The sequence below is a fragment of the Sus scrofa genome, chromosome 14 (genome assembly GCF_054392235.1).
Source record: "Sus scrofa isolate SSC_HxYL_T2T_F1_AM1 chromosome 14, Sscrofa_HxYL_maternal_Yorkshire_Landrace_v2.0, whole genome shotgun sequence".
Lineage (NCBI taxonomy): Eukaryota > Metazoa > Chordata > Mammalia > Artiodactyla > Suidae > Sus > Sus scrofa.
The window spans coordinates 61,096,567-61,122,115 of NC_139396.1; the positions used below are offsets into that span (position 1 = coordinate 61,096,567).

Genomic DNA, 25,549 nt, shown 5'->3' on the forward strand with positions numbered 1-25,549 from the left:
TTGGCTCAAATGAATGAATACATTGATAGTTATGATCCATGAGAACAGCTTAAGTAAATTTGTTTCATAAAATATCAAAAAGCAAAAATATAGAATATCTCATACGATTTCATATATGAATGTATAACCAAATTAATAAAATGAATACTGAAATCAGGGTTGAGGAAGGGCTCTGTTTCCATGTTAGTATTTTTCTGTAGTCCGTATATTTTAGAGCCACAGGAGCCATCACTTCTCATGTCATTTTTGCTTCTCTGAGCCCTTCATTTCCACTTAGTGCTTGAGGTATTTGATATTTTTGTATTCTTCCTCCAATTCACTTCTGCTTTTGGTTATCTTGTCTTTCACCTTCTGTCTCTTATGGTGGTGGCGCTTCTGGTGGTGGGGCCTCTGGTGGTGGGGCTTGTGGCGGTGGGGCCTCTGGTGGTGGGGCCTCTGGTGGTGGGGCTTGTGGCGGTGGGGCCTCTGGTGGTGGGGCCTCCGGTGGTGGGGCTTCTGGTGGTGGAGCTTCCTGTGGTGGTGGGGCCTCCTCTGGTGGGGGCGCCTTCTCTTCTGGTTGTTCTCCCTCTATCCAGTCCTCCACTGGCCCCACTGGTAGGAACTCCGTGAAGAATGCCTCACTCGTGGTCTCTTCTGAACCCTGCTCTGAGGTACGCCCTGGGGTCTCTACTGACTCAAGTCCAGTCCTAATGGTAATAAAAATTATTAAAACTAACAAAAGTAACAAAAGAAATACAGGGAGTATGAATACAATCTTGTTAATACTTATAAAGTCACTCCTGTGTTGAATAACACCACCACCACCTACATCTTCACTTTGAATTTCAGTTGATTTGCCAGGTGGACCACTGTCTACACTACCACCATTTCCTGGATATCTGCAGTCAGGGGGTGCATAGCCAGCTTCACAATGACAGTGCCTAAAATTGTTGCAAACTCCTTTCCCATTACACATTTCTGCTGGCTCACAGTTGTACTCAAGCACGGTGTAATCACTGCATAAGTGATTAATGCAGACTTTCTGTGGAGCACAAAGGGTGCCAGCTTGCACAGCTCCATCATCAGGGACATCGGTGATGTTATAGATGTCCATGCTCCAGCAGATGTCATCCTCGTGAGGAACCTGGATCAGTGTTTGATTTGGTTTGATTTGTGGTAACTGTTTAACATTTGTACAAACAAGTTTCCCACAAAATATATGATCATCTACACACTTCACATAACTTAACCTAGGTAAGGTGGTAATACCACAGTTCCCAAACCGGTCCCCTCTTCTGTTCATTGAAATGTAACAGTTTTCTGGGGCAGACCTCGCAGGGAACCCAAATATATCCATGCATTGGTTATCAGGGTTCTTACACCGACCTCGAGCGCAGTAGTGAATTCTCTCACACATTGTACCATCTTGCTTATAGCTGTCTGGGGGGCATTCTCCAGAAGAACCATCACAATACTCTGGGAGGTCACATTCTCCCAAAGCAGGACGGCACGGGAATCCCTTATATCTCAGTCGGCATTTATCACAGCAGAGTCCGTCACTGCACTCTGCATTCTGCTTCAGCCTACACGTTTGGTCGCAACACGGGTGAATGTCACAGTCAGAACCACAGTCGCACTGCTCATCGTCTTCCACAACACCATTGCCACACCGGCCGTTCCTGCGTAAGCGGCGTTTGTGCCCAGGCTTGTTAAATAGGCAGGCTCCTTTGTGTTCCCAGAGGAACTGGTGGAAGAAGTCGAAGCTGCAGTTGCTGAAGCCACTTTCTTTGGTGATATTTTCAAGCATGAGGCAAAAGTGTGCGTCTTTACAAACGCAGGCCGAATGGTCGTGCTGCATACCCAAGTTGTGCCCAAGCTGATGGACCATGAGTGCTGCAAACAGGAGGACATCTTCATGGTGGAAGGATTCAACAGCTGCTGCAAAATCACTCGAGCAGGCACCGTTGAGAAATGCCTGTCCCATATCCTCTTTAGGACGGTGTCCAACAATCATGTGGGCAACATCGTGCTTCACACGATGGACGAGCTTCTCTTGTCTCCAGCTGTTGAAATTCCTGAGTGCAACTCGCAGGTCCACTGGGACCTCTGCGAGGTCCCCCTCAGTCCAGATCTCCATTCCAGCCAGCACCACCTCTGTGTTTATTCCCCTAGTGAAGCTGTTGGCCAGAGCAATGATGTCCATCACTCTCTGGACGGTCTCGTTGGCGTCACTGCCCCACATTTGGAACCGCTGGTGGTTGACCACCACAAACATCTCCACGTACTTGGTGTGTGACCACAAGTAGGATGGCGCCTGCAGACTGCGAGGCTTGCTGCTGTCTTGTTGCTGGCTGGCGGGTGCCACTTGGCTGTCGTTGGAAGTGACGCTGCAGGAGACTCGAGCTTCATGAGCCATGGTGTACAACACATGTTCAAACCGTTTTGAAGAGTGCATGGGCTCAATGCCATAGGATTGTTCTTCCTTAACCAGGAAGCCCCTGAGGCCTGAACAGATGTTGACAGAGACAAAGGAGCCTGGGACTCCTTCTACGTAGCCCTCATAGTGACAGTCCCGGGAGATGAAAGGCACCGCTTGCCCCAGGATGCCATTGCGGTAGCTGAAGACTGGAAAGTTATGCACAAAATAGTCTCTCTTCACCTTCAGGTGAAGCAGCTGCTTCTGGCCCTGCATAGGTAGTGTATAGGACACCTCTTCCTCTGGGTCTTCCCTTCCCTCCACTGCCAGACTCTGGGGGATGACTATTTCATAGGAAGAGTGGTATACTGATCCCAGGTCACAGTACATGCTTGGCAGGAAAATCACCAACAGAAAGACAGTCCTCAAACTGATACATGAAGATCCTGGCACTGGCCTCAACCTCAAGTCCTTCTTCTGCTGAGCCCAAGTCTGAAACTTTATCTTACCCTTTTTCAAGGCCACTTGATTTTTCCGTGGAGAAGGGAGTATAGAGGCAGTGTCTCTCACAGAGTCTGCCATTGATGTGGCCCTAGTGAATCAGTCGATGACGCAGGGCCTGTGTCCATCCACAGCAGCTCTCCCTGACATGCTGAGCCTGAGAGTCAGGTATTAGCACAGTTCCCTGCTGGCTTCCTTATGGGTGGATGCTGCTCAACTCTGAGTCTTACAGACTCTGGAGGTGTGTTTCTGTTCCTGGTTTTCTCTCTTGGCCTTTGGTAGTTTCCTTAGTATATGACTTCCTTCCAATAGGAACAGTTTTAATTCTCCTTGGCTAAGTTCTCTACCCTCGCAAAGAGATTATACTGTGTAGAAGGCCTGTAATGAGTAAGTACGTACTGTTACTCAGGCAAATTATCCTTATCCTCAGCCCAGGCCACACTACTCCTAATATCAGTTAATCTGCTCATTCTTTGAAACCCAACATTCTGACAGGTGGCTGGGGGGAGGGGACAGGGATTCTTTCGGGATCTTGGAGTAGGACAAAGTTCTCTGTTGCCTATTGCCTCTTTTCCTCATTTCTCTAGTATTGAGAGTATAGTTTCTCAGTCCAACCCTTCTTTTGTCAGGGTGTTTTTTTCCCCTTTAATTCAAGAAAACTTCTATGGGGATGAACAAATTCTCCTTCATTAACTTTTGTTCATAACAGATGAGTTTAGACATTTTGTATTGGCATATAAACATAATTTTCATTTAATAAGTTTTCCTAATGTACAGACATACTAAGTATTGCATGAAAAGAGCTCAGGTTCACTATGGAGGCTTAAAAGTGACTAAGATGAAAGTCCAATTCCTCTCAACATAAAAACAAACTCAGGTATCTAGTTATCATTTCATTAAGAAAATAAAAATAGACTCTATATAAGGAATTTTTTTAAGGACGTCTTTGCTTTTGTAACTAAAATTGAACTGTAATGTCTGTGGGAGTCCTTGGATTTGGTGTCGATTTCCTGATGTATTTAGAAGTACACATTCAGTTTTTTTTTCTTAAGGGCCATACCTACAGCATATGGAAGTTTCCAGGCTAGGGGCCAAATTGGAGCTGCAGCTGCTGGGCTACGCCACAGCCACAGCACAGTGGGATCCTAGCCATGTCTGCCACCTATACCACAGCTCACGGCAATGCCAGTCCTTAACCCACTGAGCAAGGTCAGGGATTGAACCCGAATCCTCATGGATACTAGTCAGGTTTGTAACCTGCTGAGCCACAGTGGGAACTCCCAGCAATACACATTAAAAGGAACAAAGTGGAAAAAAGCCCTATCTACCCACAATCCTTGACTAGTCAATTATTCTCCTTTGCATTCTACAATGAACTAAAACAAGACTGAACCTTTTTTTTTTTTTTTTTTTTTTTTTTAAAGGCTGCACCTGTGGCATATGGAAGTTCCCGGGCCAGGGACTGAATCCAACCGTAGTTCCAGCTGTGAACTACGGTGCAGCTGTAGCAACGCCGGATCCTTTAACCCACTGTATTGGTCCGGGCTCAAACCTGAGCCTCTGCAGTAAACAGAGCTACTACAGTCTGAATTTTTTTTTTTTTTTTTTTTTGCCTTTTCTAGGGCTGCTCCCACGGCATATAGAGGTTCCCAGGCTAGGGGTCTAATCAGAGCTGTAGCCACTAGCCTACACCACAGCTCACGGCAATGGGAGATCCAAGCTGTGTCTGTGACCCACACCACAGCTCATGGCAATGCCAGATCCTTAACCCACTGAGCAAGGCCAGGGGTCGAACCCACAAACCTCATGGTTCCTAGTCGGATTCGTTAACCACTGTGCCACAATGGGAACTCCCTGCAGTCTGATTCTTAACCCACTGTGCCACAGTGAGAACTCTTAAGAATCTACATCTTTTATCGTGCATAAAAATAATTTTATATTAAGCCAAATATTAACAACATAAAACCTTCAAAATAAGGTTATTAGTCTAAGTTGTTACTACTTGTGACTGTAAGTACCACAAAAATGGACAAATGCCTATCTACTTGAAAAAGGAATGGCACAGAACTATAAGATCTCAGATATGAGCATGAGAGCAGATCAACTCAGTAACTACCACCAGTTAATAATACTTAATTCCTAATACAGATAAGACTCATACCATCAGGAGTTCCCACTGTGGCTCAGCGAGTTAGGAACCCAACTAGTATCCTTGAGGATGCTGTTTCAATTTCTGGCCTTGTGGATTAAAGAATCCGGTGTTGCCATGGGTTGCGGTGAAAGTCATAGATGGGGTGAAGTTCTGGCGTTGCTGTGGCAGCAGCTGCAGCTTCAATATGACCCCTAGCCTGGGAACTTACATATGCTGCAGGTGCAACCATTAAAAAAAAAAAAAATCATACCATCATATCACAAACCCACCAAAAATTTATAGCAAAAATAGTGAAATGATTTCTAGCTGGATTTCTTTTTTCCATGTATTTTGCATAAGAAGAAATCCTCTTAAAATTATATAATTTAGAAATTGTCACAGATTTAAGATGTTACTTTGTGTCTTAACCAAACAGGCAGGGCAAATTAGGTTCATTCCATGGGACAAAAGAATCAATAATGAAAGACCACTTCTACTTTTTAAATAAAAATATAATTACAATCAAATATACAATTTTCCAATTCTCATAGTGAAACACATTTTCTTCAATAAATACACACACACGAAAGCATTCACACACAAGTTCTGATTTAAATCATTTGACCGCTACTTTAACTAATAATTCCTTCAACTTGTTCTATCTGAAATGAATACAAAAACAAAACTTTTTAAAAAGCAGTTCCTCCTATCTATATGTTTCAGACAATACATTTCTGACAAGATGTTCTCCTATGCTTATACATTAGCCAGAAAAATACGGAAGTTGTTTCACATCAAGCAGATTAATAACTGTGGTAAAGTCTAAAGGTATTCGAGTGCTAAGTAAGGGTTTTAGTATGCAGAGGGTTTAGCAAATTATGTGGGAGAGTGGAGACTCTAACCTCCTACCTACAAGAACTATTCTTACAGTGTGAACCTTCTGCAGGTATAGGCATTAGCAAAGCAGGCCAAAAGAGACAAGGATGATTTTGTCTCACTTTCAGGACATGCGAATTTTGTGTTATTAGTGAAACTGATCAGTAATGTTAAAGCAACATTTGCTACTGGCCTATAAACAAACCCCATAAACAAAACTCCACTTTAAAGACCAAACAGTGCTGAGTCTTTTGAAAGCCTCTGTTTTGTCAAGGAGCTCTGTGTAGGGTAGGACCAATTTTTGAGTTACAATAGCTGGAATATCCTCCAGGGAATTCACAGACTTTCAGCACAGACCTGTCTGGACTGAGCAGTCATTTGGAGGCCAGATTAATTTAGCCTGAAGAGACGAAACATGGGCAACTACTGCTCAGAGTAACAAGAAGCATCATTTGGATACCCTTTTAGATCATGCCTAAAATTTACCACACAGTGAAGGAAAAAAACATTCTGAGCCTTTAGAAGACACCCAAATAACAAATTTGAGAAATTAATGACAGACTGGTCAAGCTTCTTTTCTTTTGAAGAAAAGAAGAAATACAAAGTTAATTACTGCCTTCCTCTCCCCAGTGAATATTGAACCTCTGCCCTAAGTTGTTCCAGAAATAAGCACAGAATTTTTCCTGGTTACAGGAAGTGATTTATAAAAATGTATTTCACTGAAAAATAGAATAATTCAACCCTGAACTCTTAAGTTTTCTGGTTAGTAAATAAGAAAATACTTTGGGAATTCCCATCGTGGAGGAGCGGAAACAAATGAGAATAGGAACCATGATGTTGCAGGCTCCATCCCAGGCCTCACTCAGTGGGTTAAGGATCTGGCACTGCCATGAGCTGTGGTGTAGGTTGCAGATGCGGCTCGGATCCTGCGTTACTGTGGCTGTGGTGTAGGCCGGCAGCTGTAGCTCTGATTTGACCCCTAGTCTGGGAACCTCCATATGCTGCAGGTGTGGTCCTAAAAAAAAAAGAAAAAAAAGAAAAAAAAAAAGAAAACACTTTGTAGGGAGTTCCCATCATGGCTCAGGAGTAATGAAACTGACTAGTATCCATGAGGATGCAGGCTTGATCCCAGGCCTCACTCAGTGCGTTAAGGATCCAACATTGCTGTGAGCAGTGGTGTAGGTCACAGACGTGGCTTGGATCTGGCATTTCTGTGGCTGTGGTGTAGGTGTACAGCTACCGCTCCAATTTGACCCCAAGCCTGGGAACTTCCATATGCTGCAGATGCGGCCCTAAAGAGACAAAATAAATAAATAAGAAAACATTTTGTTTTTCTCTGCTGCCTGTTAGATTTTACCATGTTTAAAATGAATCTGATTAGTATCCATAAGGATGCAAATTCAATCCCTGGCCTTGCTCAGTGGGTTGGGGATCCCGAGTTGCTGTGGCTGTGGTGTAGGCCAGCAGCTGTAGCTCTTTTGACCCCTAGCCTGGGAACTTCTGTATGCTGCAGGTGCGGCCCTAGAAAGCAAAAATAAATAAGTAAATAAATAAATAAATAAAAGTATTGATTTCTCCTTACAGGATATCCATTTATAATGGTTTTTAGTCACCTAAGATTAGTGAGCTTTACCTCAAAAAAAAAATGCCTTGAATTACAAGTTCTCTAAGACATAAGGGAACCAGTGTAATAAGGTAATTCTTAAGAGATACTTTGTATTTTTATCATCTGTTCCTACAGTCACTCACACACATATGGGGATACTAACCAAACGTCACCCTGAAGACATTCTCAGTAAAGTGGAGGCGTTAGAAAATAAGTGAGCTTCATGACTGAAGAGAATGTGATGTGTGATGGGATAAAACTGAGTAACTGAGCCTACCGATCCTTTCCCTCTCCCTTGTGAACTGGAGTTTGCCTATTAGCTCTTCTATTTACCAACACAGGACCAGCAACCAAGAACTGTAAAAAAATAGATAAAAGTGGTTTGTTATGGAAACCCATATATGCACAATGGCAAACTAGAAAAACAGCCAGCCATATTTTCAATTCAAATAGCTGATCACTGGGCCAGAACTCTACTTCTGACAATGAAAGGTGCTGAACAAAATAAATATAGCCCAGAGGATGCCAATATGAAACCAAGGCAGAAACGTGAGAGAAAAAGGGTAGACTTGAGGAAAACAAAACAAAACCTGGACTGCCTTAGATGCTAATCCAATAGTCCAGTTTTTATGAAATACGACTTTCTCAGAAAAATCATCCCATAAGAGGAGCCAGAAGAACAGGGAAAGGAAATAAGAAGCAATGGAGCTGGTGAGGGCTGCAGGAAAGGGGGAAGACAAGAGTCCCTCAAGGGATGAGGGCAGGGTAGGGGTAGGGTGCTGAAGCTCTGCTTAAACATGAAAAGTATAAACCCAATAGATAATCCCATTAGATTTAAGAAATGCACCAATACTTTTCAACAAATATGACAAAAAAGAAATGTTAGCACTTTTCTCTAGGAAATTAGGGACGTGAGAAATGAGGGCTCAGCTCCTGCCTCTTCCATCATGGGAGCTGGCACCCTGTGAGTCCCAGCAGGCAGTGGATCCACAAAAACTTCTTGGCACCAGAGATAATCCACTGAGAGTGCAGAAAGTAAATACACAGGGCAACTGAAACTAGATTCCACAGTAGTTGATTCAACTCTTTACTAAGAAGAAAGGTCAGTATAGTTGGTCCTTTGCCTACCACTGGCAAATGGTTTTTGTATACTTTATTACAAATAAAATAATCTTGCTCGACAATACCATCTGTCAGCTTTACAACATACCACTAAATAATAAAGTAATAATATATCTCTAAGAACTGAGCTTTTCTTAAAAACAAACAAGTGAACTATTAGTATATCCTGTATCTAATTTTATACAGCATCTTTAAGCAATGTGGAAATGAAATTATGATTTATTAATTTACATAAAAATTTCTTTATACATTAATGAATAATTTTTCAAACTGTTAAAAAACAAAGTCTGAAGCTGTAGTTATTGGGATTCATGGGATGTGGTCTGCTCTTCTATCACTTGCTTCACAATTTCTGCCAGTTTTAGTCGATCTACTTTATCTGTGAATCCACGACCTGAAACCCCAAAAAAAAAAGTCAGTCTCCAGACTGTCTGGGAGGTAATGAGATTCTTGACAAGGACCCAATAAGGTACACTTTACCAATGTCAAATTCACCCTCACCAATGGAGGAACCATCCCTAACAGTGATCAAAAGTGGTACTGATCTACCATTTTTCAGATAGAAGTGAGCAGCTTATTAACCTGGTAGTAAAAATCCAGTGTTCAGTACAATAGCACAGAAGGCAATTATAAAGAGGGAGAAGTTCTTTGTAATACCTATGTCCACCACAGGACTCATATATAGACTAAAGAAAGAAATTCTATACATCTATAAGAGGTACAATTCAACAGAAAAATGGACAGAAGTACTTCACAAAATATAAATGGCCAATAAACATTAAAAAGTGCTTAAGATCATAAGTCATGAGGGAAAGGCAAAGTAAAATGACACTGCAATACCAGTAGTACTTTTTTTTTTTGTCTTTTTTGTCTTTTTGCCATTTCTAGGGCCACTCCTGTGGCATATGGAAGTTCCCAGGCTAGGGGTCTAATCAGAGCTGTAGCCACCAGCCTACACCACAGCCACAGCAACACGGGATCCAAGCCACGTCTGCAACCTACACCACAGCTCATGGCAATGCCAGATCCTTAACCCACTGAGCAAGGCCAGGGATCGAACCTGCAACTTCATAGTTCCTAGTCGGATTCGTTAACCACTGAGGCATGACAGGAACTCCACCAGTAGTACTTATTAACCAGAATGATTAAAATGAAAAAAATAGACAGTAGCAAGTGTAGGTGTGGATATAGAGTAATTAGAATCCGCAAACACTGCTAGTAGAAGTATCAGTTGGTCCAATTACTTTGGAAAACTGGTGGCAGTACCTACTAAAGCCAAAGAGATAAATATCCCCATGAATCAGCAACTCTAATCCTTGATACATAAGAGAAATGAATCCATCAAAATACTAATCAAAAGATATGCACAAGGAGCTCCCGCCGTGGCTCAGCAGTAACGACCCTGACTAGTATCCATGAGGACGAGGGTTCAATCCCTGGCCTCATTTAGTGGGTTAAGGATCCTGTATTGCTCTGAGCTGTGGTGTAGGTCGCAGACTCGGCTTGGATTCCGTGTTGCTGTGGCTGTGGTGTAGGCCAGCAGCTAGAGCTCCAATTTGACCCCTAGCCTGAGAACTTTCATATGCTGCAGGTGTGGCCCTAAAAAGACAAAAAAAAAAAACAAAAACAAAAAAAGATATACACAAGAGTTTTCATAGCAGCATATTCCTTAATTATGAAAACCTGGAAACAAATATCTCTTCAGTAGATAAATATAAATATAATATATATTTATACATAGAAAAAACATAGAGAATATATATATTTACATACACACACACACATATAATGAGAATGACTTGCTGTTACAATATGGCTGAATCTCACGAATATAATGTTGACAAAAAGAAGTCAGACACAAAAGAACATAGACTTTCCTGATTCCATTTATGTAAAATATAAAACCAGGTAAAGCTAATATATAGTGCTAGAAATTGGGATGGTAATTACCCTTGTGGTGAGAGAAGTAGTTAGAAGAGGACACATGTTCCACTACATGTCCTAGGTGCTGGTTACAGGGGAGTGTTCACTTCGTGAAAATTCACTGGAGGTGCACTTTTTTTTTTTTTTTGTCTTTTTGCCTTTACGTGAGTCACTCCCGTGGCATATGGAGGTTCCCAGGCTAGGGGTCGACTCGGAGCTGTAGCTGCCAGCCTACGCCAGAGCCACAGCAACTCAGGATCCAAGCCATTTAACCACTGTGCCACAACGGGAACTCCAAGGTGCACATTTTAAATGTGATCACTTTTCTGCATTTCAAAATCTTAAAAACAAACAAACAAACAAAAACCCTGGGGATTTCCTGTTGTGGCTCAGAGATAACGAACCTGACTGCAACCCAGGAGGACGCAGGTTCAATTCCTGGCCTTGCTCAGTGGGTTAAGGATTCGGCGTTGCCATGAGCTGTGGTGTAGGTTGTAGACACCGCTCGGATCTGGTGTTGCTGTGGCTGGGGTATCCTATTCAACCCCTAACTTGGGAATTTCCATATGCTGTAGGTGCAGCCCTAAAAAGCAAAAAAAAAAAAAAAAAAGACCAGAAAAATAAAATCAGAGTTCCCTTATGGAGCAGTGGCTTTGGGACCTGGCATTGTCACTGCAGTGGCTCAGGTCACCATTGTGGTACAGGTTTGATCCTTAGCCCAGGAACTTTTGTATGCCGTGAGCACAGCCAGAAAAAAAAAAAAATCCCAGAGAAGGTAATGTCCTCCAGGTATGGGAATGGCCAGGCTAGCACTTTGGATTTCTCATGTCCAAGAATCCAGCCAGGCAATGAGTTTTCTCCCTTTCCTGAGCATCCTAGACCTTAAGTCTAGTCTAGTCTAGTCTGCTAAAGTAGAAAGACAATACAAAAGCAGCTCGAAAAATACACCTTAAGGTAAAGGTGTTTGCCTGTGGGGAAGAAATTCAACAAGTAGCGGATTTGGCACTCATTGATCTTTAATGAAACACATTTTCCGTAAGCTAAGCAGATGAGCAGGGTGGACTCTGTGGTACTTTGCCCTCTTTCCCCATTTCAGAGGATACTGCTCTTTAATGACGCAGTGAACAGCTCAGGTAGTCTGGAAGGAATTCTGAGATCTGATGGTCTTTTTTCCCAAAGGGTATGTGATGGGGGCTCTGAAGCAATGAATCTAGAACATATCTCTCCAGCTCTGCTTCACTTGAAAATAGCCCAAGCTCAGTCCCCAGAGAGCCTACATGTTCTAAACACAATTACTTCTTTACATTCCTGGGGAAAGACATAATTAAGGCTCCTACCATTCCAGCTGAAGCTTTGCAGAGTATCTCTTAGGAGTTTGCATTCCCGGTTATACTTCCAAGCTTCCTGCACTACTTCATTCAGCTTTTCATCTTCATTCTCTCCTATTGATAAAGATGCAGAAGTTGCATTTTCATACAGCATCATGGGATTTTAGTGTCAGAGATGGAAGGACATAATGTTCAATTTGTTGAGAAGTGATGATTAAAGGTGCAAGCTTTATTAGACATTATCATTACTGCTAGTCCCTACAGTAATATGTAGACCAATTCTGGTTTCTGAACTCCATTCTCCATTCTTTATGGATGTTATCCCCATGGGGATAAAATATGTGATCTCATTAACAAACTAAGAAAATACAAAATTACATGCTGTGCCTGACATTGGCAATTAAACCCAAACTAGAAATTTCACAGGAAACCAAAGGAGGTGCAGAACTTACCACTTTTCTGAGTTTCCACTATCCACTCTTTTCAGCAGGCACAGACTATATAATATACTTATTTTCTTGTAACACAAAGATGAAACACACAACTTTAAATTAAACCACTCCTTTTGTCATGTGCATGTACACACACAAAGACACGCACAAAGCATTCATAAATGGTGTGACCTTTACCAGCCTGGGGGAGAATACACTGAGCAATCACATCTCGAAGCTTTTCCAAGGCAACATTTGAATCCTCAGCTCCATTCTCACGGTCATGGATATAAATACCATCCTTTGGCTTGGTGCTTTAAAAGTTTGGGAGAGAGGTAATAACAAGGTGAGATCCCAAAACCCAAGTCTTAACAAATGTTATCTCTAAACATATGGCAACAGATTTTTTAGATAAATAATTAACTACAGAGTATCTCTAACTTCTGATGCTATTTAAAGAACTTATCCTTTCCACCCTCTTAAGAGGCAAAAAAGGGGAGACCCCTGGCTGACCTTTCAGTACCCTGCACTCAGCTACACCAGTCATGAGGGAGAATCAAAGAAATAAAGCTCAGTTACCCGAGTAATTTCCTCTTCCGCAGAATGGGGTTGTTCACAGAATGCAGGGGTTTGAGGCTGACTTTCAAATCCTGAATTCGCATGTTGGCCAACTGTTCCGCATGGGCCTGCTGGATTCCTGCAACCACTGCCTGAATGTAAACACTGTTGTCAGTTTTTCACATTCACTTCTAGTCACCTGAAAGTCCAATCTAAGAGACTGGAAAAGAGAATCTCAAAGAAATAAGGCATTTTCATTCTTATGCTGGCAGTATACAAATTTTGCTAAGGCAGAGGACTCTTCCCCGAGGATCAGCAGGGCTCAGGGAATACCAGGCCAATCAAGGACAACACAACAGCTAACCCTTCTTTCCTGTATGGGGACAGAAGTGCAAGTAAGAAATACTAACAAAGTTCATGATCACAGTCATTGGCAAGGGGAAAAGCTGGCAGGCTACCATGTGAGAAACCTCCTTGACTGGCATTTATTCACTGTCCCCATAGTGCAGACATCACCTCAGTCCTGATGGTTTGGAACCCCAACCTTTTCACAAAGTGAGAAGATAGATCCTCACAAACTGATCTATCTAAAAGCCAGTCAATTAATTTACAAAGAGGAGTAACCATCATGAAGCCTAGCACCCTTTAAGTCTGTCTTTATGATGAGTGCATTTTCTCAAAATGGGAAGACCAATGAGGGAATGCAAATAATCAGCAAAAAGCTTTGTAAGAATGCGATGATCCCAAAAGGACAAACTCTGTGAGTGTGTGTGTCTCCCCAGCAAAAGATCAGCAAGGATACATCAAGCTGTAGATCACCTCACCTCTGAGGAGTGAGCTTGAGGCAGGGGAATACAAGAAAATTTTTGCTTTTTATTTTATATACCTCTGCAGTGTCTGAATTTCAACAATAAAATTTGACAATTTAAAAAAAAGTAGTTCCTTGGTAAACATGCAATTAGATCAGGAAGAATTCTCACTCCTTTAGGGGAATTATAGTAATTAGCCCTGGCTATAGGACCCCAGACCCTTACAACTTTTTCCTTCTCATCAGTGATGTAGCTCAGCCAAAAAGTGGAGAACAGCTCAAGGTCATGAGCTCAGACTCCATCTCCTAGGCACAGCTTGGATGGACACTGTTCAGCTTCTGCATATGTGGCTATTTTTTCTCCACTTCTAAAGTTGACCATCCTGCATCATGATCACATCATTTTCTTTAAAAGAGGGAATACACTGTCACATTACAGTTCCATCTTATAGGCCTAGGAGCTACTCTTCCTCATTAAGATTATGCATAGCCATACTTGGCTTAATTAAAGTAACTCCAGAAAGCAATCTTTATTTTCCGAGATCTTGAGAAAGCCACACCGTAACCCTAATGTGCTGACAACCAGATGATACAAGTAATCCTTTTGTATTCTGGACTGACCAACAAACCATTTCTGGACTACTGGGCATATATATTTTTTTCTTTTCCTTCTTTTCTTTCTTTTTTTTTGCTTTTTAGGGCCACACCTACGGCATATAGAAGTTCCCGGCCTAGGAGTTGAGTCAGAGCTGCAGCTGCTGGCCTATACCACAGCCACAGCAACACGGGATCTGAGCTGCATCTGCAACTGATACCACAGCTCATGGCAATGCCGGATCCTTAACCACGGGGCAAGGCCAGGGTTGAACCTGCATCCTCATGAATCCTGGTCGGGTTCAATACCACTGAGCCACGATGAGAACTCCCTGGGCATGTTTAAACCAGGAAGACAACTGCACACAAATCAGAGATAGCAGAAAACTATGTTCCTTCTAGCTGTCCTTTCTCTCCTATACTATAGCTAAAAGGGAGATCTGAGCATTCTTTTTTCCTATCCACTTATTTTCTTCTCACACTTCAACTCCATCCCTTCTAAGTGAGTAACACTCAAGTCTTAGTCACTGCCTTTACCTCTCTTACCTCTCAGCTACACTCTGATTCCATACCACACATCTCATTCATCTGCATGTCCATCTACCACCTTAAATAATACCTAAAACCTAAGAGACTCCCCTTTATCCAAACTAGCCTCATTCCTGATTTCCTTCTATTTGTCAGCGGTATCACCAGATATGCCACCCACTGTTCCCTTATATCTAGTCAGTCACCAAAAATTAATCTTCAGAAATATTGAGCTTATTCATTCATCTCTGTCTCTGCTCCTAGAGCAGCTTCTCAGCCTCTAGATTACTATAGAAGTATTAAGTTGGCAAGTCTGCACATCTGACTAACCATACCTAAATACCTTGTGGCAAATCTATCCTCACAAATCTACAATAGCTTCTCAGTTATGCCCTACTGAGACTTAAACCCCTATGTCTACCTTCAAAACCAGGCCCTACCACACCCATCTCACCAACTTCCCATTACTGAAGCCAGGCTGTGTTTCCCAGTGATGAACTTCAGTCTCTAATTTTCTGCTTGTGCTGTTCACCACACTGGGGCACTCATGCTGTCTACTCAAATTCTTCAAGGCCAGCTCATAGCTAAACATGTGAAGGGGTTTAAAAAAAATGCCACACAACAGTTAATAAATATGATATTTTTTGCCTTCTCTTTGGGAACCTTTCCCTAATTATAACTTTTCAAAGATGTTCTCTTTTTCTGAATTCTCACAGTATTTGCAGAAAACTTAGCATGCAAAAGCTCTGATGTCTGAAATGTTCCCTCTTTGTTTTCTGTTTATTGGTCTTTCCAGTCTTATATAAACCCCTTGGGCAAAAGGAGGGTGTCTGATACTGCCACCCCATAACACAAATATGGAGGATAGTCCTTTGAGTGTTTACTTAGTGTATTTACCAGGCTTTGATCTGATCTTTTCTGAAAAGAAGCTCTTTATTTCCAATCCTGATCTTTATGAAACCAGAGATGTTTCTCTGGGAAGAGCTGAATGCTTTGCATTGTTTTGCCTTTAACCCCTCACTGAGTCAAGCCCCAGCATTCCTTCCCAGCACAGCCTTTTTGGCTAACAAAATAAGCATCATTCAAAACCTTATCCATCATCAGTTGAGCAGAGGGTAGCACATTATCCAGAGCCTCAGTAGAGTTGAGCCAGGGGTGGTCCAACACTCCCTCGATGGTAAGTCTTTCCTCTGGTTTGACCTTCAAGAGCCTGTGGAGAAAAGGCCAACAGGGCTGCCACACACATTTGTTTCTAGAAGGCCAGGAAGTTCCTGGGTCTAGCTCTAAACCAGCTCCAGCTTCTGACTTGCTAACAACTCTTACAAGCCTAGGCTTTCCATCTATAGGACAGCAGTGGGTTCTCATCCCTAACCATTGGTTATAAGGGCACTGTGTCCTTAGGCAATCCTTTCTATATTAAACAAATTAAGATTTTTAAAAAAAAAATTGGTAGGAAAAGGCTTAATTCAGTGATATTTCAGCCTGAGTTCTAGGTCCAGTAAGGTAGTCCTACCTAAGGCTTATAGTCCCTGAGACACTGAATCCCCAGACTAATGTTTCTAGACAGTGGGCTGTAATTTCCAAAAGGGACTCAAAGTGCTCTTTTGGCTGACGGTAGTTGCAAAATTGGTTGAGGGGTCATACCATTCTGAAAATCCAGATTGCTACTTGTGATAAAACTCTTGGATGTCATCATATGGTAGGACACGAACCTTTTGTTCTAAAGACATTCAAAAGCTAAAAATCCAATCTCTGAGAAGGGAATGGCATTTCTTTCATGGCCTAATGCATTGTTTTGTACCACTGGCTTTTTGATCATAGTTCTTTATATCTTGCACATTCATGCTGATGCAATTCCTAGCTCACCCCAGCATATTCCCTGGGCCTCTTCCAGCATCTCCTACCAAATACACAGCCTCTTATTCTAAACATCCAAGTCAGGACAATATGCCTACTTGCTTTTTCATTCTCTGCAACCTTCTGGATCATTGTGAACAAACAGGTTCAGATTCTAAAGAAAGGACTGTTTAGAAAAAAATCCCAATGCTGAAGATGATAATCAGTGTTGCTCTAGAGATAGGAAAGACATTCATTAGAACTGCCAAGAACCCTTTAGAGGATACTAATGTTTTGGTTAAGCATGGAAATAGCACAGAAAGACAGATGATGATTTAAACATTGCCTCCCCACCCTCCCATTGTACCTCTGGGAGTTCCTATTGTGGCTCAGCTAGTATTCATGAGAATATGGGTTTGATCCCTAGTCTCACTCAGTGGGTTAAGGATCTGGCATTGCTGTTAGCTGTGGTGTAGGCTGCAGATGTGGCTGGGATCCTGCGTTGCTATGACTATGGTGTAGGCTGGCAGCCGCAACTCTGATTCAACCCCTAGCCTGGGAACTTCCATGTGCTGCAGCTGCAGCCCTAAAAAAAAATAAAAAACTTTTTTTATTTGTACATTTTAGAAACTAGTCCTTTTTTTATATGTATAAACACCTAACCAACAGGACAAGTTCACTTCTGAAAGGGAGTAATTTCCATAGAGAAATGGCTGTACTATTGGAGACAGTTCCCAGGTACTTCCCCTTGATTTTTTATTTTATTTTAATTTTTTAATGGCATCTGCGGCATATGGAAGTTCCGGGGCGAAGGGCTGAATCTGTGTCATAGGTCACAGCTGTGGCAACACTGGATCCTTAACCCACTTTGCCTGGCTAAGGATCAAACCCATGCCTCCTTGGCAACCCAAGCCACTGCAGTCGGATTCTTAACCCACTGAGCCACAGTGGAAACTCTGCTACTACCCTTTTAATGCTTATCTTTATCATATTATAGATGAAGAACCTGAAACCAAAAAAGGAGAAATTACTCAGTGAAGACCAAGCAGTGGGGCATTCCACCCTGTTGGACAGAACAATGTCCAAGTCCCAGGTAGCTGAGCCTCTCACACAGGTGGGCAGAAAAAGCAAATATACCTCAAATTTAGGTCTGACTTCTTGCTTAGTACTCCAGCAAAGGACTCCAAAGGATTCTGAATGTCAGCTCTCCCTCAGCTACTCACTAGCCCTAATTCATCTAAACCTTTCCACCTTAATATATGTCAGAGCAACCAACGAGGATCAGGAAGACCAGGGGCAGGGGTCCAGGCCCTGCACAACCAATCACTCATTCCCACAGCAGCCAAGGAATGAAAAGCCAAAAGCATGGTGGTCATTTTAGCACCCCATTTCAGTTCCTGGCATCTTGTCCCTCACAAATGACCAGCCTCTGTGCAGGAAGAGTACACGAGGAGGGTTACCATTTAAGGTCCTGAATTAATGCTGACAGATACAATGGCTACCAGGGGACCTGGGTTCAACCCTGGAGACAAATTCTAGGAAAGCAACAGGAGGGAACAAAGCTTCATTTTCACTGTGGTGTGGACACAAAGAACCTTCACATTAAGCTCCAGGGAAAAATTTCTGTGATGCTAAAATGGGAAGGAACATGCCTGGGAAACAAATGACTTTTCTCTACTCAACATTCCTTTATGTTCTACTACTCTTAAGGCTTCCCCAGACTCCCCACCCAGTGGCCAGGGCACTCACTTTCTCACTACATCTTTGGCCATCTCAGAGATCTGGCTCCATTCTTCTTCTGGGAACTCAAAACTGCCTGTCATGATTTTTTTCCGCATGTCCTTTGGGATGGTCCGGCTATGGTGTTTGGAGTAAAAAGGAGGGTATCCACACAGCATCACGTAGATAATCACCCCTAGGGACCACAAATCACAGCTCTGAAAGCAAAAAGAAAATAGTCACTCACAGTAGAGGTAAAGCCCTCAGGACTGACCCAGAAACAGCCCTTGATATACACAGGTTGATATCGCCAAGAATCATTTAACAGAAACTGTGAAAGTCTCAGGAAGTCTTAAGAGAACTAACCTTTCTCTCCTTATTTGTTATGTGCTGCCAACACTACATATATGCACACTGCATATGAAAGGCCAGTCTCAGGTTTAGTCTCACTGCTTAGGTCCAAGCTGTTATCTGATTACTGGGAACAGATGTAGGATACTCTGTCCCCAGCCAGAAAAGTAAGCTAGCTGGTTGTGAAACATGTACTCTGGAGACCTGGGGAGGGTTGAGGGTGCGGGAACAAAGGAGTTAGGACAGGAGTTCCCATTGTGGCTCAGTAGTTAATGAATCCGACTAGGAACCATGAGGTTGCAGGTTCGATCCCTGGCCTTGCTCAGTGGGTTAAGGATCCAGCATTGCCGTGAGCTGTGGTGTAGGTTGCAGACGTGGCTTGGATTCCGTGTTGCTATGGTTGTGGTGTAGGCCGGTGGCTACAGCTCCAATTAGACCCCTAGCCTGGGAACTTCCATATGCCAAGGGTGTGGCCCTAGAAATGGCAAAAAGACAAAAAAAAAAAAAAAAAAAAAAAAAAAAAAGGCAGTTAGGACACATGTGGGCTGACCCCATAAAATAGACATTTATAAACGACATGATCCATGCTGTAGAACATAATTTTAAAATTATAGAGGTGAAAAGAAATCTTAAAAAATAGTTCAAATGAGGAAAACAGTTTACACGAGGAAACTGATATAGAAATCTTGTCACCTCCAAGGTAATCTGTCAAAAGCGAAACTAAGTGCACTAACCAACATCACGCAGCTGAATAGTGGAGTCAGAGTAAGTCTCCTGGCCTAATGCCTTTTTTTTTTGGTCTTTTTTTTTTTTTTAAAGCTGCACCCACGGCATATGGAAGTTTCCAGGCGAGGGCTCGAATCGGAGCTGCAGCTGCCAGCCTATATCACACCCACAGCAACTCAGGATCCAAGCCTTGTCTGCCACCTACACCATAGATCATGGCAACACCAGATCCTTAACCACTGAGCAAGGCCAGGGATCAAACCCATGTGCTCATGGATCCTAGATGGGTTCGTTACCACTAAGTCACACAGGAACTCTTTTTTTTAAAGGTTATAAATTTAATTTTTGAAAATGTAACTGCATCTTTTTTTTTGTTTTGTTTTTTTAGGGCCATACCCACAGCATATGGAGGTTCCCAGGCTAGGGGTCGAATCGGAGCTGTAGCCGCCAGCCTACACACAGCCACAGCAATGTGGGATCCGAGCCACGTCTGCGACCTACACCACAGCTCATGGCAACCTGGATCCTTAACCCACTGAGTGAGGCCAGGGACTGAACCTGCATCCTCATGGATTCTAGTCAGATTCGTTACCACTGAGCCACGAGGGGAACTCCTAACTGCATTTTAGTACATTATTTTTATTTAAAAAGTATTTGCAGATGTAGCATTCAGAGTTCGCTTAGCCAATATAAAGATTATAATTAGACCAACATATATATTCATTCAAAAGTAACATGAACTTTTTATTTCAATATATTATTCATGTGTGGAATGTAAATTTTATGAAGGCAATGCTAATTCACAAGCACATTTAGATTCACAAAATGAAACAGAAAGCAAAGAAAAAATAGGACTGGGAAATAATATATCACACAAGAATCCATTGTCTTCATGCTGAAAAGACTGTACTAAATAAATTAATCTGTTAGCTAAGTGCTTCTGCACCTCAATTCCTGCTTGAAATGGGAAGCAGGAAGCAGTTTCTGACTCTGACACTATAATCAGCATGGCCCTCACTGACCATGAGGGTTAGAAAGGGCATGCTGCCTACAGTTTTCAGTTTATAGGACAAGAATGTGTAGAGCAGTGCTTCCTTTGAGGACTGAAGTGTGTTAATCAGGACCTCCAGGACATGTTTCAAGAGGCCCTAAACCTCTCGTATTTTAGAAGAGAAGTGTAATATGTAGGCTATAGATTAAGAACTGTGATAATATCAGGTAACACTTAGGAGCACTTGCTAGGTGTACTAAACACTGTTCTAAGTTGAGTATTTTATAGTGTTAGAAAGAATGGTACCATAAATGGTCAAGGAATATTCTCTGAAATGGCCTCCACCTCAAAAAAGCAAGACAAACATATCTTTCAAATGTGATCAGTAGACTGCACAGCTAGCCAAATAAATAACCTCCAGGTAACCATGGCCTTTGATTTCTACTGCAAAACCTAAATTGATAAGAATCTTATTTCATATTTCACCAGATAAAAAACTTCAATTCCAAATACTCTTCTGCATGTGGCTGCTTTCTGCTTCTTAGGCAGGAATATTGAGAGATAAGAATGGAATTTGCCACCTTCCTAGAGGGCCACAAACACTTCATGGGAAAAGAATGGCTACACTCAAGGGGTAAAGAGAAGTATCTTTTCTCCTACCTTGTTATAAGTGTAGGGTGTTGGCGAGGTAGGTATGATGCCAGATTTCTCCTTCTGATGCCTTCTCTGTGCCTCTAGTACCTGTCAGAGTCATACCAAAGGGGACAATTTACTGAAAATCATACCAACGACCTGCAACTTGAGACAGACCACTGGAAGGCTGACAAAGGTAGTCACTGGCAGTCAACAATCAACAATTTTAAAAAGTTCTATATAGGAGTTTCCCACTGTGGCTCAGCAGGTTAAGAACCTGACTAGTATCCACAAAGATATGGGTTTGATCTCTGGCCTCGATCAGTGGATTAAGGATCTGGCATTGCTTAAGCTGCAGCATAGGTCGGCATTGCTGTGGCTGTGGTGAAGGACAGAGGCTACAGCCCCAATTCACCCCTAGCCTGGCAGGTACGGCCTAAAAAAAGACCAAGAAAAAAAAAAAAAGTTCTACATAAACTCTTTCAAAACCCCTTTTTCTCTCTTACAACCAGCAATTTATCAGTGTTTGCCTAGGTCAAGGACATGAAGATTAAGTCCTTAAAAAGGAGATTTCTCTCTTCTTCCTGATCATCTGAGATCAGCCATCCCCTATGCCTCCCTAAAAGCATAAGCGCTGGCCAGTGGTACAGGTTTAACGTACTTGTTGCCACGTGAGACTGCTAACACTTACGTGGTCTGAGTGTTAAGTGCTCCAAAGAGGTAACCACTTGCATCCATGGGGCCACCATCCTGGCTAAGCTCTCCATTGTCAGGTGCAATGGGATTCCTGAGAACATAAGACTGGCAAACCCCTCACAATTTCTTGAAAGTGACAAGATACTATGGCTCTCTGTGGCTACGCTTCATCCTTGCATCCAGACTCATGGCAATTATTGTTTTGGCCCCCATGACCTCAAAGGACTTGCTGATGGCAAGTCCTGAAAACTGTTACACCTCAGCCAAGGGCTGCACTGCCACCTTGGGCAACTTTGCCAAGGCCACTTTTGATGCTACCTCTAAAACCTACTGCTATCTTACTTCTGACCTCTGGAAGGGGACTATGCTAACCATGGTTCCCTAACAGGAATTCACTGACTATCTTGTAAAGATCCACACCAGAGTCTCTGTGCAGAAAGGACCCAGGTTTGTGTTTTCATACAAGAATAATAAAGTGAATTGATTAAACCCGAAAAAGAAAAGACCACTTATGAAAGCCTAGAAAACATTGAGGACAAATCTAAAAAGAGATACGAAAGACCTATGCTAAAAACTATACAAATATTGCTGAGCAAAACCAAAAATAAAAATAAATGGAACAGGAGTTCCCGTTGTGGCGCAGTGGTTAACGAATCCGACTAGGAACCATGAGGTTGCAGGTTCGATCCCTGGCCTTGTTCAGTGGGTTAAGGATCCGGCGTGGCCGTGAGCTGTGGTGTAGGTTTCAGACGCAGCTCGGATCCCGCGTTGCTGTGGCTCTGGCATAGGCCGGCGGCTACAGCTCTGGTTATACCCCTAGCCTGGGAACTTCCATATGCCACAGGAGTGGCCCTAGAAAAGGCAAAAAGACAAAAAAAAAAAAAAAAAAAAAAAAAAAGGAACAATACCGCTTGCTCATGGGTCAGAAGAAAAAACCCAAATTGAATCCCAAAAGGCTTTTCTATTATATAGAAGTGAATTCTAAAATTTATAGAGAAATGGAAAATGTTTTGACTGTTCAGAACTAGTCAAAACAATTCTGAAAAAGAATAAATTTGAAGGACTTATTATACTATCTGAGATCACGACTTAGGAGTTCCTGTTGTGGTTTAGGCAGTAACAAATCCAACTAGTATCCATAAGGATATGGGTTCAATACCACCTAGCCTCGCTCAGTGATCCAGCATTGTTGTGAGCTGTGGTGTAGATTGCAGACGTGGCTCGGATTTGGCATTGCTGTGTGTATGGCATAGGCCGGCAGCTGCAGCTCCGATATGACCCCTAGCCTGGGAACTTCCATATGCCGCACTAAAAATATGTGCGGCTCTGAAAAGAAAAAAAAAAAAGACTCAATATCGAGCTACGGTAATCCAGGTGATATAGACATATATATCATATAAACAGAATATAGCCTAGAAGAGACGAACACATACATATATGGTCAACTGATTTTCAACAAAACTGCAAAATAATTCAATTCAACAAAACTCTAAGGTAATTCAATGAGGCATGGATAGTCTTTTCAACAAGTGATATGGAAACACCTTGACAACCACAAGGGAAAAAAAGACCCCTGTCCCTTTTTATAAACATAAATATACCTTAAATGGATCATAGTCTAAAATATAAAAGCTAAAACTATAACCATTAATAAGAAAAGATGAGAAAATCTTCATGTCCGTGGATATGGAAAGATTTCTTAGGAACAAAAAGCACCAACCATTTAAAAAAAAAAATGGTGATCGATATTTAAAGCTTCTGCTATTCAAAAAGACCATTAAGAAAACTGAAATGCAAGCCACAGACTGAGAGATATACTCATAATACATAAGTGGCAGGCAGAATAATGGACTCCCAAAGATGTCCCTATCCTAATCCCTGGATCCTATGAATAAGTTTCCTTATATAACAAAAGGGACTTTGAGGATTTAATTAAATTAAGGATCTTGAAATGGGGAGGTTATCCTGGATTACCCTGGTGGGTCCAATTTAATCACAACAGTCCCTATAAGAGGGAGGCAAGAAGGTCAGAGTCAGAGAGAGAGAGACCAGAAGATGCTCTCTGTCTGCTGCTTTTGAAAACAGAGGAAGAGGCCACAAGCCGAAGAATGCACAAGCTGGAAAGGGTAAGAGGATGGATTCTCCCCTAGAGCCTCCAAAAGGAACACAATCCTGCTAAACCACTTCAGACTTCTGACCTCCAAAAGTGTAAGATAATGTGTGTTATTTTTATAGCAGCAGTAAAAAATTAATACAGGTATACAACAAATAACTTACATCCAAAATATAATTTTAAAATGTCTTATATCTCAATTATAAAACCAACAACAAAAAAGGGCAAAAGATTAGTACTCATACTTCATAAAAGAATGCTGTACCCTTGGAGTTCCCGTCGTGGCGCAGTGGTTAACGAATCCGACTAGGAACCATGAGGTTGCGGGTTCGATCCCTGCCCTTGCTCAGTGGGTTAACCGATCCAGCGTTGCCGTGAGCTGTGGTGTAGGTTGCAGACACGGCTGGGATCCCACGTTGCTGTGGCTCTGGCGTAGGCCGGTGGCTACAGCTCCGATTCGACCCCTAGCCTGGGAACCTCCATATGCCACGGGAGCGGCCCAAGAAATAGCAACAACAACAACAACAACAAAAAAAGACAAAAAGACAAAAAGACAAAAAAAAAAAAAAAAAAAAAGAATGCTGTACCCATATTTCACAACAAAATGGTGAATAGACACAAGAAAAAATATTCAACAATAGGAGCCATCAGGAAAATGCTATAATTAAACCCGTAAAAAAATAACACTATATACCTACCAGAATGACTAAGATTATATATACAAACAAACATGAGTTGGTGATAAGAATGTGAAGAAACTGAACATTACATGACTTTATTGGTGCATATGCAAAATAGTACAACCATTTTGGAAAAAGATTTTACCTAAAGAGGGGTATGTCCTCCAAAACTTATAAATGAATGTTCCTAACAGCTTTATCCATAATAGTCAAAAATGGAAAACAATCCAAAATGACCATCAGTAAGTGAGTGGATAAACAAATGTGGCTTAGTCATATGTTGGAATACTACTTGGAAATAAAAGGAACTAACTACTGACACCCATAATAACACGGATGAATCTTAAAAACATGCCAAGCCAAAGTAGTGAAACACAAAAGCTACATTAATTCTATTCTTATGAAATTCTACAACTGGCAAAACTACTATAATGACAGAAAGTAGATCATTTTTGTATTTTTTTCTCTTTTTACACCGCATCTGTGGCACATTTGGAAGTTTCTGGGCTAGGGGTTGAATCAGAGCTACACTGCCTACATCAACACCGGATCCAAGTCACATCTGTGATCTACGCTGCAGCTTTCAGTGGATCCCCAGATCACTGAGTAAGGCCAGCAATTGAACCTGTATCCCACGGAGACCACACTGGGTCCTTAACCTGCTGAGCCACAATGGCAATTCCTAGATCAGTAGTTTTAATTAAGGAGATTAAGTCGGGAGCAGAATGACTGCAAAAGTACATAAGACAGCTTTTGAAATGATAGAAATGTTTTATACCTTGATTTTGGTGATGTTCATGCAGGAGTATTCATTTGTCAAAACTCATCAAACTGCACTTAAGGTAGGAATACTTTATTGTATATTAATCATACCTTGATAAAGTTTCTTTTCTTTTGTTTTTTAAGGATATTTTGAGTTTTTATTTTTCAGCACTTCCTAACTAAATCAAATAGGTATTCATGTAAAAATATTTATTTATTATTACTCAATGAATTTTATTAC

General features: G+C 41.9%; 2 protein-coding genes across 2 annotated transcripts in view; both read right to left on the reverse strand.

The window, feature by feature from the left end:
- On the reverse strand, positions 1-5,200 carry LOC146396598 (disintegrin and metalloproteinase domain-containing protein 1-like). Its single transcript, XM_084995557.1, has 2 exons — positions 5,058-5,200; positions 1-3,274 (listed from the first exon to the last, which is right to left on the reverse strand). Exon 2 carries the CDS (start codon positions 2,975-2,977, stop codon positions 359-361), a length of 2,619 nt encoding a protein of 872 aa, XP_084851683.1. The 5' UTR covers positions 2,978-3,274; positions 5,058-5,200; the 3' UTR covers positions 1-358.
- Positions 5,201-8,647: 3,447 nt separating this feature from the next.
- MAPKAPK5 (MAPK activated protein kinase 5) overlaps positions 8,648-25,549 on the reverse strand; it is a gene marked incomplete at its 5' end in the record, with an annotated part of 33,335 nt that continues 16,433 nt past the window's right edge. Inside the window, 7 exon segments of the mRNA NM_001143694.1 lie at positions 8,648-9,025; positions 11,892-11,996; positions 12,512-12,627; positions 12,893-13,023; positions 15,891-16,011; positions 18,387-18,574; positions 21,085-21,165. Of these exon segments, the coding sequence (NP_001137166.1) occupies positions 8,931-9,025; positions 11,892-11,996; positions 12,512-12,627; positions 12,893-13,023; positions 15,891-16,011; positions 18,387-18,574; positions 21,085-21,165 (837 nt within the window). The 3' untranslated portion in view covers positions 8,648-8,930.

Bases quoted from the DNA above. Each gene is read 5' to 3' on its own strand.
- LOC146396598 (XM_084995557.1), bottom strand. From the start codon at position 2,977: ATGGCAGACTCTGTGAGAGACACTGCCTCTATACTCCCTTCTCCACGG.